General features: G+C 37.0%; 1 protein-coding gene across 1 annotated transcript in view; it reads left to right on the top strand.

Annotated features, from left to right (window-relative positions):
• FIGN (fidgetin, microtubule severing factor) overlaps positions 1–20,396 on the top strand; it is a 97,234-nt gene that overhangs the window by 51,289 nt on the left and 25,549 nt on the right. The window contains exon 2 of the mRNA XM_086465740.1: positions 5,952–6,006. Coding sequence (XP_086321866.1) covers positions 5,952–6,006 — 55 coding nt within the window. The remainder of the gene's footprint in view (positions 1–5,951; positions 6,007–20,396) is intronic.

The following is a 20,396-nucleotide window of genomic DNA, read 5'->3' as shown; positions in this document are numbered from 1 at the left end:
GGCTGCTGCCTGCAGGCAAGGGGACAGAAGTAATGGTAAGAGAGTGTGTACTTTCTGTCAATTAAAGCCTAGCTGCATTTTTCAAATGCTTATAAAGAAAAAGAATTTTTGGTACGGGTTTGGCCAATGTGGAGATCAAGACCTCTTAAAACTGGTGAATCTGGAGTTACCCAGCTGCCTGTTGACATTATTTCCTTCACGCTATCAGAAATAATACAGTATTGGACAGCTAAAGCTATGAAAAGTTTGATGATTGTTTATGCCGTATGTTTGCTTAACACTTTGCTCAGTTTTTATATGATCTCTGTTCAATAAGGTTGAACTGTAGTGAGTCCTTATTCGCACGTGCGTACATACTTTTTTACGTTATTAAGTATCAAAATTTCAGCATAATTTTCCCTTTTAGATTTATAACAAGTGTCACATCTGAAATCTTTATGGCTTATGCATCTGCTAAGGAATGGTATCTACTGTGTACTATTTTAGCCCAATGGGCACGTGAAGTAATATGGCTTAGTCCTTTTTCATTTCAATTTATGTTGTCTTGTTTAGACTCTGGGTGAAGAGGGGACTCTGGGTGAAGAGGGGACATGTGGACGATGATACTGGCTTAACTCATTAAACCGAGGTAATTTGACTGACTGGCTGAGTCTTACCAAGGCCAATCAGTGCAATAGTTTTAGAGAGAAGATGTATCAAAAGACAAACATCCTTGAAGTAACTTTCCAGTATTCTCCAAGTTCCCCCCCACCTGCCTTTTTTTCCTTTTTTTTAATATTTTGTTTTGTCTTATTTTTGCACATTTTAGGTCTTGCATGCAACACTTGATAGATCAGGGATCTATCTTTTGGGGAAAATGAAGGAAGAGGGTAGCGGATGCCTCTCCTTTCCCTGGGCTCCTTCTTCTGTGTTGGTCTCCAACCTTTTTTGCCTCCCTCCAGTGTTTTTGTCACCCCATACAGAACCCAGTGCTGGTGCTACCAAATACTGCCTAGCAGAAAGGGCTTGTTTTATTCCTGCTTAGCGCTGTGGATTCACACCTACAGGACTTCTAGTTGAAATCCGGCCTTGGAGAGCTGGCCTTCTCAGCTGGGGTGGCAGGGAAGGCTAACCGTTTCCTTGGCTGGAAGGCGTCAAATTGGATAAACAGAAAACGGGGGCCTGGAGAGTGGAAAAGCTCTTGATGGTGATTAGTTGTCATCCTGCTTGTCAGAACAGATGAAGAAGAGGAGCACAATGTTTGCACTGTTTGAATAAGCCTCAGAGAACAAATTAGATTGTAAATGTGATCATAATTTGCCTGCCTTTCTTGAAACTCCCATGGTGCTATTAGTGTTTTTCTTTTTTCAGGTAAAAAAGCTTTAACAAATACGCACTTCTCTGGAAACTGAAGTGCACTGAGGTTGTTTACAGACAGGGTGTGCAAAGATTTCTGTAGTTTAAGTGATAGTGCATATTGTATCTATGTACTGCAGGCTGGTGCAAGGTATGTAATGCCATTGGAAAAGATAACATATTTCAATATTGCACATGATGTGGGAAAAAAGATATTGCTAGTTATCTATACAAGTATATGTTTAAATATATAAAGTAAGCTTGTTCCTGAGCTTTATATTGCACTTGGTTGAGTACTGTTGATAAGCCAATTTTGCTGTTTTCTGGAAAGGTACCTGGAACGCAAATTCTTCTGTCCTATTATCCTGTGATAATGTGCAGTGGCAGGCTGTGCCCCTTGCTGAACTTCTGGGACACCTAAGGTGACTACAACTGTTACTAAAAAAGAAAATCAGCACTTCGATGTTTTGTGTATATAGAAACGTGGAGTAACCCGTAGCATTTAGATAATGAGTTTGGGATGGAGATGGAGAAACGCTACTTACAGTTTATTTTACACATGAAAGTATTTCACACATAGCAGAAATCGTTAGTGTAAACAAGTATCAATTAAGAGAACAAGTATGAGCATTGTTGGAGAACAAGGTAAAAACTGTGATGTGAAAGGCTTTCTTGGGGAAAGACAGATGACTGACGGTGAAAAGATTTAAAGTATTTCGATTGCCTTGCAATGAAATCTAAACCTGTGGAAACTAACAAAAATTGACTAGGCTTAATTAGAGACATATAGGAAGCAAAAATCCCTTGTTTAAAAACCAAGTGCTTGGACCGTCATATCTCTTGATTTGCAGTTACCCGGCCAGATAGAAGAACATCAGGCTGCTTCCCAAGTCAGAAATTTCCACAATATATTGTAAAAAATAAATAATATAAAATAAATAGTAACAATAGTTGTGGTTTCACTATGTCACAGTGACGTAAAGCATAATGACAGGAGAATGTAAAGAGCATATTTATTTTTATCTCTTTATAAAATCATTTTAGTATACCAGGCAGCTGAAACTGGTCTTGCTGCTCTCTATCAAATTACATTTGCCTATGCATCTCTCTTTATGTTTTATCCATCTTGGTAGGGACCCACTGGTAAAGTACCCTGCAGAAGAGCCAAGGCCAGAGTGTCAATATTACCCTACACGAAAAAAAGAAATTATGTGCTAAAGCAGAGAAGCGCGGTTCTTGTGTGCTGGCTCTGTCTGGCTGTGGTGCACAGAGCTTTAGGAATTATGGTGCCTCTTGGAGTTTCCTTTAGAAATGCACCTTGTTCCGCATCATCTCCAGAAAAGCTTTGTGATGGACATAGATATTCTCTATCGATCTACTGGGCCTACTTCAGACAGAAACATGTACAGTTTTTTGTTCCTGTGTATTTTGGATGAGCTCAGAGCAGAGCAGTAGAATGAATGAAAAGTGTTCTGCTTCAGTCAGTCACTAAACAGTGCCAGATGTTGTCTTGTGCAAATACAAGCTGGTAAGTATATACTTTGGTGGCTGATGCAGTTTTTACCACTATTAAAATATACTGAAGTTCCAGTGAATCAAATTATGTATATAATACAGCTGGCAACTTGCTAGGTTATTCCGTATTAGTAATGCACAATAACAAGCAATTACATTTCATTTTTCTTTATTGACTATTTGAGGCTTTAAAATATCTATTTTGGCAAGTTTGTGTCTCCTTTTTGTTATTTTTAAAGATATGAATCTAATGATTTTTAAGCTGTAATAGAAAGCACATAGGATATAAACAGTGATGTGAAATAGATTAATTAGAATCAATGTTATTTCAATGAATACTGATTGAATTATTAATGCTTGGATCAGGGTTTTTCCCCATTTTGTGATTATTCAGCTTGTTGGTTGATGTATGCATTTCTGTTGATGAAAGCCATTTCTCCGTCTTCCTTGGTTGTGGTGTTGGTTTTTTTTCTTCTCTCCTCCCCTCATTAAAGGAATCTGTTATTGATATTGAATAGGAGATAGGGAACTGCTCATAGCAAATTTACTTTTTTCAGTGCTGTCTCCATTGTCTTTTCCAATCTTGAGTACAATAGCACACCGTCTGTTGCAGAAGTAGCCTAAAAGCTCTTCAAATGCACTATGATCAAAAGCGGGGTCAACTGGCATCAGGAGGGGTGAGCTCAGAGACTGCCAAGCCCTGATGCCCAATGCTACCTCTGTAAGCCCGCTGCTGCTGGGCTTCCCGCTGCTGCTGGGCTTCCCACCCCACTGTCCCTATGTGCTCAGGTGGATGGTGGACAAGAGCTGTGGAGAACCTGCTGCCTGTCTCTCAGCTGAGGAAGATTGTTCTCTTCTCCTCGTTGCCCTGACTGCTATTAATATCCCTTCCCCCAGGCTATGGGATCATATGATTTCAGCTGAAATAGATTAAAAGTTCCTCTGTTTTGATGCCAACAATAATGTGATAAATTTGTTTGCCATTTCTCTGGGGTTTTTGGTTTTGTAACTTGAAGGGATAAGCTCAGGGTCCAAGGGAAAGTAGAGTAAATTCCTCCACCCCCCACTATTTTAACAATTATATTATTAGAACATATTCTAATAAGAAATATGTAATTCACCTCTTAAGTATTTACTGCGAACAAAATGGTTTTGTGTGTGTGTATGTTTGCTCAAATCAGAGGAGACAGCGTCCCTTGGTTTTTTTGGTCTGTTTTACAGAGTTGCAGAATCGCCAAATCATTTCTTTTCAGGAAGTCCAGTGTGGTAACTGTCGAAGATAGCTGTTTCCACGACATTAGTGTGGGTAAAATAAAACGTCCTTCTTTTCCTCATAATTAACAAGTGTTGTCCAGAAAGCACAAAACTGTGTGAAAGAATTCCTGGAGGATTCTTGACAGGGCCTTGGCAAATGAGCAGCAATTTTTGGGATGGCTATGGAAGAGCTGCAGTTCGTACTACTGAGACCTTTGGGGAAAACATCTATGGCATGAGCTTCCAATATGCTATAAAGTACAACCACTGTTACAATACCTCTTGCACGTAAACAGGGAAGGACAACGACTTGGTATATTGCGGATCTTCAGAGAAGCTAATGCTTCAACAACATTTGTTTAAATATTATTTGTTGGATTACCGTACATTATTGTGGATTCTTAAGACACAACTGAGCTGTAATTCTACTCTTTTCTAGCCAGGTAGGATTTGGTCTTCAGTCAAAGGCATTGTCCATCTCAATAGTAAAGTTTAATGTTCCTGTCTTCAGCAGTATCTGTAGTTCTGTCAGCCAGGTGCAGCAGGGCTTTTTCCCTTCACTGTGAATCAGCAGTACATATTATTTCAATTATTTATTATGACTGCTCCTTATAGAAACTGCATTAACCAGTAGTATGATTTGCATTTCTGTAATGCTTTCTATAGCACTTTGAAACTTTATAGATTTGTTATAAAACATGGCTTAGATTGGAAAACATTTTGGGCAGTAACCAAGAAAATTAAATGATTGAAAGGCAGATGTGTTGCCATCACAGATTCTGAGCAGAGAAATCCTGAGACTGTCTTTTGTCCAGTGCCTGTGTCATAGCACTTCCAGCCCTCCTAACAATGGACAAAAAATATGTTTCACATCTATTTCTTCACATGCCCTTTCTCTTAATTGTCATCTCTACCTGATGTGACACTTAAAATACTCTGGACATGCTTAATGCTCTGCTGAAAAGCAAGAAAGGGTTCATGAACATGCTTTATTCATGTATTTCTCTCTTTCTCTTTTTTTCTTTTTTCTTTTCCCTTATTTTCTGCCCCTATTATCCATATCTCTGTCACTTGATCTGAGTAAGATTTCTGATATGTTGTGTAACCAGATTTTAGTGATATCTAGCCATTCACCTGTTTTTCAGCACTCATAGCAATTGAAGGAGGAAGGAATGTAACTTTTCTTCACATCAAAGCAAATATTCTTACTTTGTTTGGCAATAGCACTAGGAACAGCTTGGTACACTTATAAAGTATCTTACAACTTGCTGCTACTGTACTGAAATGGCATTAATCAGTCATCCAGAGGAAAGAATGGAATAACTAACACATAGGACTTGGCATAATACAGTGTCTAAGTCCCAAATCTTTCCTGATATAAACCTCAGTTTCCCACAGACCTTCCGTGTAATTTCTCTGTAGATATTAGCTAAATACTGTCATTCTAGAATTTCATCCAGCTCTAGGGATCCCAAAGAACTTGTTGTTTAAATGGGTTGTCCATATTTGAATACGACCATTGTACAAATATTTAGGCAAGGAGTATGAGTTGCTACAAGAGATTTACCCCACTGCTTCTCAGTTAGATAAGACAAGTAGTTTAGGCATATCAAAGGTTCAAAATTCCTTTGTTTGAGTCTCTGATCTACAACATTCCTCAGATTATGTTCTGATAAAAGTGAGAGAGAAGTTGTTTGGATTTGACTTCTTGACCAGCTGCTGTAAAACTTTCAGCTCAACCTCAAACCATTTTCACTCTTCCCTTGAATTCTCTTGCTGAAAGAAATGTTTTATAATGGGTGAGAGTAACTTGTTGTATCCATCTAACTATGGATTCTTCTTCCAAGCTTCATCTTAAGAAGGATGGAATTGAGGAACAGAGACTAAGGGATTCATCTTGGGGTAAGGGAACTGATTTTTTTCCTCCATCAGAGCTATTTGTTTCAACCTAGAAGCTACTGTTCACATTCTTACATATGAGATTCTCATGATTTGAATTTGATGTGTTTAATAGAATTTTAGAAGCAAGGAAGCAGGCAGCATCCTAGATCTTCGTTTGAAATTAGCAATAGGCAGGAACCATTTCATGTGAAACATCTGGCTTATATTTCAGGACATAGCTTTATGATATTATTTTTGCTCTTTATGCCAAAGGAAGATTTTCTTTTCATTATCCTTTACATTTGAGGTGATAACTGTTTCAGGCAGTACTTTCTGGCCTCTTCAGTGTCTTGTGGTGAGCCTCTGCAAAAAGGCAACCCTTTGAAACTTGTTGGTTCATAGGTAGAATAATTCACAATTCTGGTCTACGGATTGTCCAGTAAACGGGACTTGTGACTTATTCCATCAGGTACATCCTTTCTTCATAGAGATACGAACGTAGAGTGATTGAACAGTACACAGCAAAGTAATTCTCAGTGCATTCTTTTTCTAGGCTCTGCATGACAAAAGCTTTGAGATCCATCAACATGCTATTTGGATTGCTTGTTTTACTGGTCTCCTGTAACTAAAGTAATTTCTGTTTAAAGTATTTTACTAAATATTCTGTCTCTGATGATGATTCCTTTCCCTCTCATCTTTGTTGGAAATACTTGTTACTGTTTTTACATCTTCCTGTCTGTATTGAGTTGACAGGACGCAGGGTAGGCATGCAAGGGAAGATGGAACTGATTTCTTTACTTGTATTTTTGTCATTTCCAGGCTTGGGAATTGTCTCCATCAGAATTCATCTTGTGTTTATCTGCAGGATTCTTTATGCCTTATAAGTTTGTAAAGTTAAGAAAATAATATTTTTTTATTACTAATGAGAGGCTAAATAAATGGGAAAACACTTCAGGTTTTGGGATAGTTGCTGATGGGGAAAAAAATAATGGAGAGAGGAGACTTAAAAATTCTTCTTAGACTTTTTCTGAGAAATAGTTTTTCTAGAGTAACTTTTGGTCTTTTATGTCTCCTCAGCTATGGCAGAATGCCTGAGCTTTAAATTGCCTATGGTAATGAAAGGTGTCATCAGGTGAAACCAGAACTCAGCAGTGGGACTAACGGGATATTTCACGGGAGTCTGGTGTCTGTATACAGACACCAGAATGAGTAAAAAACAAGTCTGTTATGAAAAATTAAGAGAATGGCATGTGTCATCTGAAAGTTATAGGTAAAGAAAGTAAATTTTGTTTCATAGAAGGATATTAAAGGGCTGCCTGTTATTGTTTTGCAGAGGGGAACATGTTGTAAAGCATGACCTGATCATACTCCAAAAGGCCTGTTTGGACTTTATCGTTGTTTTATTTTCTTTACTTTTTGTCTTGCCAGCATGATGTGGCTACTATAGAGACTTGATGAAAGAAGTTAAAGGTGTTTAGTCATACACTGGAGTGAATGAATGAATGAAAGTAATAATATAGTTTTATGGTTTAGTTACTGATTATAACTCAACGATATCTTTCACAGCGTTGAATCAATACTCTAGGTCAGAGACTGCAAAATGATTGACTCCCAGTATGATTCCAGAACTGCGATGGCCAACAGAGGAGTGGAAAAGTGTCAGGCACAGAGGAAAAATAGGAAGTAATTGAGTAAAAGAAAAGATGCTCAGTAGATGCTTCCTTCGGTCACCTGGTTTCCTTTTAGAAACGGTCTACTCATATGCAGCTGCCAAGGGGAGACTAGCTGATTAAGTTAGGACAGGTTTCTGTTTAGTTCAGTAGGAAATACTGTCTTTTTAAAAGGTGACAGAAATTACATGAGCATTTCCAACATCAGGAATCTGGACAGAAGAACTTATGGCCCCTGATGATTCAGCATTGGCAGTTTTCTGAACTCTAAGTCACTGGGATCATTTTGTCTTTTCTTGGAATAATTTGATGTGTTAAATTTTTGTTCCAGTTTCTCTATTTCAGGTTGGTTTGGGTTTTTTTGGTTTTTTTTTTTTTTTGTAATGATATACTGTCTATTGCCTTTCTCTCATATTTTATCTGTGAAATTCTTAATTATAGATTGTTGTTGACAATAACTGGCATTTGTCTTAGTTTTTGCCCACGAGTGTCAGTCCAAATGCTTGTAGAAGTTTACTGATACCATAAACATTTCTGCTCAATACCAAAATGCTTACTGGAGGTTGGCAGATAATACTGTCTCTGCCATCATGCTTTCTCCAGTACCTTAGTTTCAGATAGCTTTAATAAGTTCTGGTTTAGGGACCAGATGATGAGATAAACATGTTTTTTCCTGTTTGAAAGGGAAGGACAGGGAATCTTCTCTGAAATCTTGTGCAATCTCACTCCCTCCCCAGACTTAGCAGCTCCCAACATTCAGATACCCAGCAGAAGCCAAAAATTTTAAGGTGTACTAATGTAACACACCTGCTTTAACATGGCAAAAAGCTTACAGTAGCTGTACGGTCAGTTATGATCATATTTACTATGTAGCTTTTCTCCTCTGGTTGTCAAAAAACCTCTGAGGTTTCCGTGGCAGGCAGGCATCTTCTGACAGACCTTATTACCAGAATATGTTTTATTCTTACATCAGGATTGCCTTCTATGATAGCTCTAGTATTGTATCGTTGCTAACTATTCCTTTCAAGTGCTTCAATCCCTACTTAATATTGCCAAAGGCACTATGGTTCTGGTGAAAGCATTGCAAAATTTTCGGCAAAGGTAGCGTCTAGTGGGTCTGGAGAAGTATCCAGCTGCTTTCAACCAGTTCCTATCAGGGCAAACGTGAAGCACTGGTGTAGCCAGCAAGCTTTCCTATACAGACCTATATACTTCTGGAGCAGGAGACAGAAGAATGACACCAGGTTCACTTACCAACTCATCACATTGCCCTTGAGGAACTATTACAGCTCAACAGATTAATCAGATAGATTAATGCTCCTGCTCTCTGGTGATTACCAGAGATCTGTTTGATGGCTCTCATTCTGGCACTTTTCCCACTGAAACCCTTTTCCATGTTAAAGTGGAACTAATTAATTCTAGGGCAATACTGAATGGTTTCTTTCAGGTTAACAGTTCAGCCAGTTTATGTCTGGATGCTCTAAGTCACACTGAGATATCCTAAACCAGTTCTCCAGACAGTGTAGTAAGGTTACCTCGCTACTGGATATACAAGCTTTTGAATAAGTGATATAATAAGTAGTTATAGTCTAAACATTTATAGTTTTGAGTTGCATGCTTTGGGTTTTTTCTGTTATGAAGATGCCATGTTTGTCCTTTACTGAAGATCACCTGTATTTCTTCAGTACTACTTTTGGATAGACATTATTCTTCTGCACAGGGATCATAATCTGCCATGTGTTAATAGCACATGTCACACTACTCCAGAAGTGGCTGTGTAGTAGTGACCGCCTTTAAGACAGAGTATCTATCAGATGATTGCAGCTGAGAGGCATGACAGTTGACATACAACAATGAAGACGATACTATGGGAATTACGTGCAATCTTTAGTCAGACACTCTCAGCAGAGGCAATAATGTATATTACATTTGTAGCAAAATAAAAAATAAACCTGCCTGCTTCTGAGATTATCAAATAATCAAAACCTGTGATTGTCAGATAATAAAAATAATCACTGCATCCTCAACCATAAAATTTCAATTTTTTTTTTTTTTTTTTTTCTTCCTGAGTGGATAAGATTTAAGAGTTGAATGACATATGTTTCCTTTCTAAATAATTTTTATTTTAAAACTGAATTCCTTGTCTAGACATATTCAAAGATTTTAAACAATGGTAGAAGAAATCTGAATACTGGCCTCCTTTTGAGAGCTTATAATCTGCTCATTTTTTGGTATATTTTCAGCTTGTGTTAAAAGTACTTTCCAGCATTATATTATTCTGACAGCCTAGCCTAAAGTTAAAAATTAATTGTATCTCTACAATGTTTGAAAATCAGCTTTTTGGAACATGATTATGAAAAATGTTATCCTTTAATTAGTTCCAGAGGAAATGTAATTGTGGAAGACTTTACCAATGTGAATCTTCTCTGAGGAAAAGCATTTTAAAAGATCCAGTTTGGCAAGTTACTGTCTTGATTGCTAAACACCAATTCAAGAAATTCCAATCTGACTTTAGGGTACGCACGTTCCTACTGGAAAACACACAAGGTTTTGCAGTGATTTATACACTTGTTTTGTCAATTTAGTGCTGTGATGCTCAATATCTTGAAGAATGAACTCTCTAGAATTAGGCACTTGGTAGCCTTGAGCACCTCTTTGTTCTCTCAGGTTTTGTACTTAATTGATTTGCTACTTATTTTTTAGTGGGTTTTTGATTTTTATTGTGCTTCCATTAATAGCTTTATTTCTTATTCTTTTTATTTTTATTGGAGCATACTACATTTGACTTGAAGCTCTTAGCATATTTATTCTGTATTAGATGCTAGGCTGGCGAAAGCCAACCCCAAAGGGACTCTGCCATTTCCAGTTGTGTCTAAAATACGCTCTGTACTGCTGTGAGCAGGGACTGTCCCCAAAAGCACTGAGTTGATCCTTATGTCAAGGAAACAGTATTACAGTGGTTTGATGATTTGCCATAACTGAGTAGCAAAAAGGACTGGAAGGTCTTGAAGAAGAAGTATATGATCCTTCAATTCAGTCTGCAGAAATAAGGGTATTCCTGAGAAAATCTAGTAGAGTACTGAAAATTCAGCCACTTCTAATCTCCACTAGATTGACAGCAGTATTTCTAGGTTATGTATTGACTGTCTGAGACAAGGCAGGCTCTATTTTTGCCCTCAGTGTTGGGAGGGAGCAGAATATACATACCTAATCCTTTTTCAAAAACAACTGAAACCAGTATTCCAACCTAATCCCTTCTCAAAAGCAGCTGAAACCTGTATTCCAGAAAGAGCTGGGATCATTTGGCAAAGGTGATGACACTGTACTTGGCTTTGCCAACTGTTAACCTTCTGAAATTATCCAAAACAATGGATAGTTCCGTAGTTTACCCCATTGCAGGTGATATGGCTGCTTCACTGATGATTGTCTTAATATATTCCCTTGAGGTTCTCTTCCCGTTCCAGTGTGATCCATCCATCTTCTCTGTTCTCACAATTTGTAAAAATGGCTACAGTCCAAGAGAAGCTGAATAATCTCCTACATCTCATAGCAATACTGCTGGGAGAAGAGGTCGAGTCCTTGTACTTCTTGTATCTGCTATCAAACTGTAAGGGAATCGAGCACACAACTGATTTGAGGTACTACGCTGTGTTTCTGGAACGATCAAAATTTCTGAAGTGATTCACAGAGAGCAAGTTGGATCTAGCCCAACTTTTTGCTCAGAGCAGGGCTAATTCAAAATTAGATCAGATCAGTGAGGGCCTTGTCCTCTTGAGGTTTGACAGTCCCCAGGAATGGAGATTCCCCAGCCTCCCTGGGCAGCCTGTCCCAGGTATCAGCCGTTTTGAGAGTGGTACGTGTACTATGCCCTTCCCTTCAGCACGGCTACCGAAACACACACTGCTTTTTTGATTGATAGATTTGCAACATGATGCATTTCACCTTTTACTGTCACCTTAGAGAGGAACAGTAGGCAACTGCTAAATATGGTTTGCAATGTACAATTTTCAAGAGTACATTTTTGATGAAGGGTGGGGAAGCACATGTATGTAACTAGCATAGCACACAGTAGTGAAAATCAGACACTCTGCCTCTAGCTCTAAGAGGATCACTTTGATGATGGTGGAGAAAAACTGATGCTTAACCACTAGTTAGTTTCTGAAGGGAAATGACAGTAGTGAAACGTATTTAGTATAGTGAAGAGATTGCCATTTTTTATTTGAGGTTCTTGAAAGATACAGACACCAAGGAAGAAGAGAAATTCTTCAGAGGGGCACACGGGAGTGTAACTAATGGATTGGAAGAATTAATGGGATAATAAAATAATTAAGAAAGGAGAAATTTCACCTGAGGCTGTCAAATTTGACATAACTGATAGGAGATGGAATTTCCTGGGTTATACTTGAAGAATTAATTCAAAAAGTGTCAATTGGCCAATAAATCATTTCAGTTGGAATTGCAGAAGAGGTTTGTAGCTTCCAAAAGAAAATTGTGTTTGTTTTTGTATGTGAAAAGATCACGATATAGTATGCAAAACTCAGTATAAATGTTGGCAGCCGAGACTCTGTGAACAAAGAATGTTCTATCACTTTAAGCATAGGCATCTTGTGGATTACTGTGCAGTGATAGTTTTATTTATTTGTATTTCAGTTTTTTTCTCTCTCATTTTAAAATGAGTTTTCCAAATGTTCTGTTTCTCTTCTTTAATTTGTATTTTGTTTCCTGAACTTCATTTTTCACAAGCTAAAAATCAGCAATAATGCAAATAATTTGGTAAGAGCATTGCGTGGGTCTCTTATTTCTGGGCACCTTTACTGCTCTGCCTTGTATTTAATCTTTCCTCCCTTCCCCTTCCCTGTTCTATTTCCGTCAGCCAAAAAAAGAGAGTTAAATTATATGGGATACGGGGTGGCTCTTGTCCTCTAATTTTTTTAGATGTTTTCTCTGTTCAGAAGGATTGCAGATCATTTCATTTTCTTTCTGCTTTTTCAGATGAGAAACTACCACAGAATATATCTGCAAGAGTGATCACTGGGGTTTTGTGGTGTGTGTGATATTCTGCAGCACAGATAATGCTATAAGTACATGATTTTTGTCATTTTAGCTTCTTGTGTGCATAGTTTTTTTGCAGCTTCTGTTATGATCCCAGACTTGTAACAAGGGAAAAGCTCAGTTGGCCACTGAAGTGGATAAAATAATTTATTTGGTTAGAAGGAAAGGTAATTTCCAGGCTGGTTTTACTTGCTATTTTTACTTATATCAATTTGTAGCAACCCAAAGAGCCTGCTGGATTTTGTGGAGACTGCTTTATTTACAGTCAGTGTTGGGGTTACCAGTAAGTAGCCAACAAGCCCACTACCAAATAAGAGTGACATTATCAGTCATCTTTTCTCCTGTCTAGACTTGCAAGCAAGGGAAGTACATTCACTTGTCTGAGCTAGTGTAGGAGGTGTATGTGTACATAGATAAGAAATTACCTTTATTTATGGGAAGAAATCATTCTTGCATTTTGAACTGGAAGGCTGAGTGAAATGGTTACAGTTCTTCTTTAAATAAATGTCACCTTGATGCCAGTCTTGCCTCAAAAAGAGCTTAAAACAGTTATTGCAAGACAAGGCAATTTCTGTTCCACTAGCTAGTTGGCCCTCTTGGATATGGCTTCAGCTGTTCCTTTGAAAAGCTCATTGAAAATTTTTGAGATTAACATGAGCCAGCATTTTAAAAATATTGATTTTTGCAATTGCCCATTGTATTGGTAAGGTAGGGTGAGTATTGGTTAAGTGTGTCATAGCAATAGTTTACTTTTCATTTCCTTGCTGTGCAGTACGATCTGTGCTCTTCTGTGGCATTCTCTTCCACTTGAAAAGCTTGACACTAAGTGGATATATATTTTTAAATATAGACAGGAAAGCTATTATTTTTTATTTAGCTTTTACAGTGTAATGGAATTTGTGACAAGGTTATTTGCTTCAATATAATTTTGTGTACTGATTAGTGTTCTTTGGAAAGGGCCTTGAGGCGTGTTGCACGAAAGACACTATATAAGTAGGGAATGGAAGGGTAAACGACCTTCATTTAAATGCAGTCAAGTAATCATTATCAAAGTTTTAAGCAATTTGAACTGCCTAACAGTAGGTATGATGACAATAATTGCTAATGTCCTTAAAGGACAGCTGTACCCATTTGATCACTGCCACATGCTTAAAGTTCATAAAAGGAAAACCACTTTTCACAATCTCTAAGCAGTATCTGAAGATATCAATTTAAAAAAAAAAAACCACCACACAACAAAACCAAATAAATGACAAAAAAACCCACAACCCAACAGAAGAACACATATTACAAAATGGATATTTTGGAGGTCTCTGCGTGCAGCCTAACAGAATTTTATCATACGGCAGTGTAGGTGCCAATACCAGAGGGTACGAGTGAATTATTATTAGTTAAAATAATTAAAAAAAAAAAAGTGCATTGGTATTTAAATAGGAATGAACCAGACAGCATGTATCTAAAGAGAAATAGTTTTGCCAAGTGAGTAGAAGGAATGCTGGGCACTGCAATGCTGTTCTGAGCTTAACCTTTATATAACTGGGGACAATGAAGTGAGTTATGCTGCAAAACTGAGAAGAAATGTGTTGTTATTTCTATTTACTCCTTTCTCTACCCAAAATCATCTTGAAATATACCCGCATATAGACATACACAAGCAGAAGTGGACTTCGCCTGTTCTCTGAGGTGCAGATAGAGGAGCTGGCCCCAGTATGGAAGCAATAGTTCATTCCTTAATGTGGCTCTGTGCCAAGTTAATATTTCCTTGTCTTCCTCTTAATGTTCTTATCATTGCCCTAGTCCCACCAGTTTTCCACAGGCTAAGAGCAGCTATGTAACCCTTCTGAGATGGGTATATAAAATACAAAAGGGCCTAGGGAATCTCAAAGTCCAGTCCCCTACTGTCACTATATATTATAATATAAAATGATAAAGCTGTGTCTTAACATGAGCTAATTATTTTTGTCCTTCAGGACTCTGGTTGGCTGTTCAATAATCTTACTGCCCTGGGAGTTACAAATCTTCTAATTTGCAGCATAAATTTATTTATGGCTGGTTTATACTTATTTGTTCTTGTGCCAATGTTGTCTTTTTGACTTAAATAGTTCATATCCAGTGTATATGCTTTGCTGATTATATTTTTACACAGGAATCCTATTCCTATTCAGTCTTGGCAGGGAAGAGCAAGCCAACGTCTTCATTCCCAGTGTCATCCCTAAAGCTCTTCCCTGTTGTTCTTCCAGTTTAAGTTAATTTTCCCTGAAGAAAATCAGAATTACTGTTCTGGTGAGGTTTCACTGTGTAATAACATTAATACTTTCTGGGGAAAATAAGTTGCCTGTTTATATTTTACAACTGCATAGCTTGTTTCCGTATTTATATTGAATTAGTTGGTGAATGTCCATCTACCAATCATCTTATACATCTCACTTTTTTTCCTTTCCCTTTTCTTTGTGATTAAGTTTCAACTTGTAGCAATTTTTTTCACTGTTAACTCATACTTCATACTACTACTCTCTCTGTTATTACCTGTGTTTACATGGAACAAGACATTTTAAATGTATGATATTTTGATTTTTTTCTTTCTGCTGGTAGTGCCTCCTAATTTTGTGTAATCTGCAACTGTGTGTTCCTATTCTTATGTCATATTCGTATTCGGTAAGGAATTTAAGCGAGTTTTGCAAACTGATCTCTGAGGCGCTTTGTTACCAAGCTTCCTCCAGTTCAGCAGATGCTCTTTCAATTCTATGTGTCATTATACTCCTTTCAGTATTTCCTTAACTAATCTACAGTCCTTTTACTAATCCCTGTCTTTCCAGCTGTTAATGCATGTGTGATAGGTAACCTATCATACATATGCAGATGTGCAGTTAGAGGGTTCAGTAATTTCCTTTGCTTAAAATCATCCATATTATCAAAGAAATTAACTTGGCATTAAATATCTTTGATAAACCCATTGTGAACTGCATCCAATTTTTCTGCAATATATATATGTGTTTAAACCTTGAACTAATAGAACTACTGTCTGGATCAATTCACCTCTTCTGTCTGTTTAAATATTGGTGCCTCCCCACAGTTCCCTCCAAGTCCAGATATAATCTGTGAGGTTTAAAGCATAATTTCTAGGATGGCTCCGGCACACTTATTTTCTTTTTTTTTTCTATGTCTATTATTTTGATGTAACCAGAATGTTTTGTCTAACATATCCCTTTTTATGTCTTCACAGTCTATAATATCATCAGACACTCTTTTCTGTCTTTTTTATTTTTTCCTAGAGAACACATGCATTTCGGTATCTGTGTTCCAGCCCTGACTGCTGTTTCAATGTATTTTCCTTTCCTGCAATAGCTCCTTCTATATCCTGCAGCACTTCAAACTTTTCCGTTTTGTTTGAGAACACAAGGACTCAGAGCAACAGACCTTAAAAGTATTTCTTACTGATTGGATCCAGTTCCCTAATTAATCTATTCATGAACCATGCTATCTAATTGATGATTGTTTGCATCAAAATTAGTATTTTCTTCTAGATGTCCATTGTATTTCCTGCTCTGTTCTTTAAGCCATTATTGTATCCCTGTTTTCTTGATTTTGCCCTTCCTATGAATCAAATCCAGATGTGGAAAATATGTGCCTCTTCCAACAATCTTCCTTTCTCTTTTAGTTTACAGCTAATATATGTGTAGATGTGCACTCATGAATGAAGGAAGAAGAGACATCTCAATAGAAATTTAGGGAAACAGCGAGTAGATGCAAATTCTATTGCAAAAATAAAACTCAAGATTTGCCTTTCTGAAAGGGAAATATCCTCTGGTTTTTTGATAGACTTTTCTTTCCCTGTTTTGGATATAATTTTTTTAAACTATAAAAAGTCCCAGTGAAGACTTCTGGAAAACTTAGAATATGTCTCACTGTGTTTTTCACTGACCTACCATGTATCTTGTGCACAAAAAAAAAAGTCTAGTAAATAGGAAGTTGGCATAGATTTTTCACTGTCATTACTAAGTAACTGTCATTACTAAATAACAATGTCAGTGACATTCTGATGTTCCTCTGGAGTCTCCCAGGCTACATCATATAAACTAAATGGAGCCAGAACGTACACTGAAATGTGGACTCAAGACCACTAACCTCCATACTGTGCCATTTGTCCTGAAGGCTGGAGAATGGGACCTGGCCCACTTTATTTGTTAGTATAATAAGTGATTTCTGGAGAGAAATAATATTTGCCAAGCAAGTTCCCATCTGTACATCTCACAGGAAGTATTTTTCCCCCACAGCAAGAAATGAGAAATGTTTGTTTTCTTCTTAATTAATAAGAATGACTGATAGTAATCATGGCAGGTGGGAAGGGCCTGGGAATGAAGATTTATGCCTGAGCTGTTAAATTTCCCAGGCTTCAGCCGGCTTTGGAATTGATTGCTCTGAGTTACTGTGTAGAATGGGAAGGAGGAAGGAGGGTATTTTGCCTTTTTCTGAAGCAAACACTGTTCCACGCTCTGTGTGAGAAATGGGGTTCTTTAGAACTAGGAATGTCACTCCTGCATTCCTGATTAAAACTCACTGTCCGTTTCTTTGTTCTTTCGACATGCTTACAGTTATTGTCCACAAATGATTCATACCAAAGTCATCCTCTTTGTACCTTACAGTCTTTTCTATAAGGAAAAAGTGCTGCTGTCCTCTCTCCATCTTCAGGACGCTGTCTTCTCTATCCTCTCCAGGTGTAAAACCAGTCCATTCTAAATGAACAACTTCTGCATGGAGAGGAAGGGAAAAGGAGACTACTTTTCAGTAGAAAACAGTCGAAATTTTAGGATGCATCTTTGAACAGAACAGATTTTGCTTGAGCCTCCTGAGATTTTCTCGCCACTGTTACTCAGTGGAACTTTATTTAGAAGATTATTTTAGCATCAAAACGCAACTGTATTTAATTCCATTGGATTTCACTTTTGTTACTTTGAGCAGACGTTGATGTGTATATCAGCTCTGCAGATTTCTGAAAGAGATTTAAGAAACAAATATCATGAAACAAATATCATAAAGCAAACATGTCAAAATAAAAATGCAATTATAAGTCAAAATGTCTTGTGGTTTAGGTTGAAGGAAGAAAGGGAAAGCTAATAAAAGAAAATACGTATATTTTTAGCCACAAAAGGGGTTTATACATTTTTCTATGCCACAGTGCTACATTATCTCATAGAACAGGTAACGGAAGAAATACTGTGGAGGATACTTTTTATAAAGACATTTTTTGCATGTAACTAATTAACAAAGCAACGCTTACAGAGTTAACACGGGTATTTTGAATAAGAAAATTGCAGAAAATCACCAAATAACTAGAGTATAGATGAAAATCTTTGATTCCACTGGGTGTATCTTTTTCAAAAAGAAAACAGTCTAAACCAAAAGGTTGAAAATTGTAGAATGGAAAGCAAAATTTTAAAATAACAACCTATGCAATGCCATTACAAGTTTCTTTTTCTTTTGGGTTCCTGTATTTGAGGAGATTCATTTTGTATTGAGGAACTTTCTGCTGTGTTATTTACTAGTTTTGCATCTTCCGATATACTTAGCAACACTGCAGATAGAGATCAGATAAATAGAATTAGAATTTTTTCAGCATTCTCTATTATAGAATGTATAGTTACACCATGACTATTATCTTTGCTTCGCTGTACGCTTCCTATGAGAATGACCTTGCTCAAAGCGAAAACTGTACAATTTCAAGCTGAGTAACAGTCAATGTTTTTCAATGGGAAACTGGTGATGATCTTGAGGAGAATTGTTGACCACAACAGGATTTGCAATTGCTTGTTATTTCCTTAATTTTTATTTGCCCTGGGAAAGTACTTGCTGTGAAATATTTGTATTGTCACCCTTAGACTTGATGGCATTAGGCATAATTTTCGCTTTGTAGATGGCACCAAAAAGTGTTGAATAGATAAATAATCTTCATTTAAATCATAAGTTACTTTGTTGAAACTGAAACAGAGAGTATATCTGTGGTGTTCTCTTCCTGGCAGTACAGCTGTGTGATAAGAGTGAAAAGGAATCTGAGCCTTAATTTCCATATTGGCAAAATAAATTCAAAGACTCAGTTGTAGTGTGAATAAGGTAAGCGGTGCTTTAAATTGATGCGGTTTTCCTCACTAGCGAGGTGAAAGTTAAATTAAGCACGGTATTTTCCCTGTATAAATGTCTCATAATGCTACAGTTATAAGCTAGATGTCATGAATCAGCAGACAAATAAGTCTGTAGAGTTGCTATGCATGAAACAAGTTATCTTATTTAGCCACATGTTGAGACCAACTCCATTTCTTCTTTGCATGTGATATTTTAGCTAAGCAGTAACTTAATTTGAATACACGAAGTAGTAAACTGCTATCCCTTGGAATCAATTTTACAGAGACATTTAGTCGATGCTGTTTGGAAAGAGTAAGTTCAATATATGCTGTCATACATTAATAACATCTAAGTTATTTTCGGGGCCAAATATGTTGAAGCGTTAGTGTATGCTTCTTTTTCTGAAATATGTGTGAACGTTTTCCTTTAGACTATATCTGATCATTTTTGTGATAGGCTGTGTAGTGCCTGAAGATACCCTTTATGTGTGTGTGGGTACATTTTATATTACTTGGAATAAACAGGTTACATCTTAATAATGCTTTAATTGGAATTTCATTGATTATGTGTCACTCCTGTTAGTTATATGAGTTTCTATTAAGCATTTGCCTGGGTGCATTTTCTGTGATTATGGCAAGATTTCAGTGGTTGCGTGTCATTCATTGGCTGTATTTAGCATTATCTCCTTTTTTATTTTCATTCATCCATAAGATTCTGTGATATTTCTCATGGAAGTTTGGAATGGTGGTGGGAATACTGCATAAAAAAAAATCAGAGGAAATTTGTGCCCTGTTACAGGTTGTAGTAATACATATGCCTGCCTGTTTATTTGAGAGAATATTAATTTTTTTCTTGGGCATCCATAGTCATCTCAAACTACAGCATGCAGTGCAGTAACTCAATCAGATACTGTATGTAATGTGTTCACATAAGCCTCTCAAGGCATAAATCTTCAATGCATGGGAGTTGTTTTATATTCCAGGCTTTCTAAACACTCTACTAACTATATAGACTGTATCAAGGTGATAGTTTGGGACCAGAATTCTAGAACATAGAAGTGCAGGGCTGTGTGAAAGGTGAGATCTCTGTATTTGAATTTTACTTGAATTGATCCATAAAGTTATTTTTAGAAGTTGCATTCGCATAACATCTACATAACCTGTTTTACTCTAATCTGATTTTTCCAAGCTTTTTAAGCAGTGCTGAAAATTACTTTAGGGAATAGATTTGCTTTCAAACTGAGTTTTCAGAATAAAGTTCGGGTCATTGTGTTCCTTAAGAGATTGGCTGGCTGCCACTTATAGTATGTTGTGACTGTTTTTAAATCTGACAGTTGGCTACAATACACTTGAGTAACTTCCAGCTTTATTGTCAAGCCAAGGTGTGGTTTCAGTAGAGATGCTATCTGGCATCCACAGAAGATATTATCATCAGTTAAAAGTAAGATGCACTTCATTTTTTGCAGGCTTACTCATTATGTTGTGCCCTGCATTTGAATTAAGTTTGCAAAAAAAATATTTTAAAATGTAAGATTGCAGTTTAGTAGCCTTTGAGGTTTGAAACGAATATCAG

This window comes from Leptosomus discolor, chromosome 5, assembly GCF_034619465.1.
Source record: "Leptosomus discolor isolate bLepDis1 chromosome 5, bLepDis1.hap2, whole genome shotgun sequence".
NCBI classification, from domain to species: Eukaryota; Metazoa; Chordata; class Aves; order Leptosomiformes; family Leptosomidae; genus Leptosomus; species Leptosomus discolor.
The sequence above is the reverse complement of the archived record's forward strand: the minus strand, read 5'-3'. Positions and strand labels throughout refer to the sequence as shown.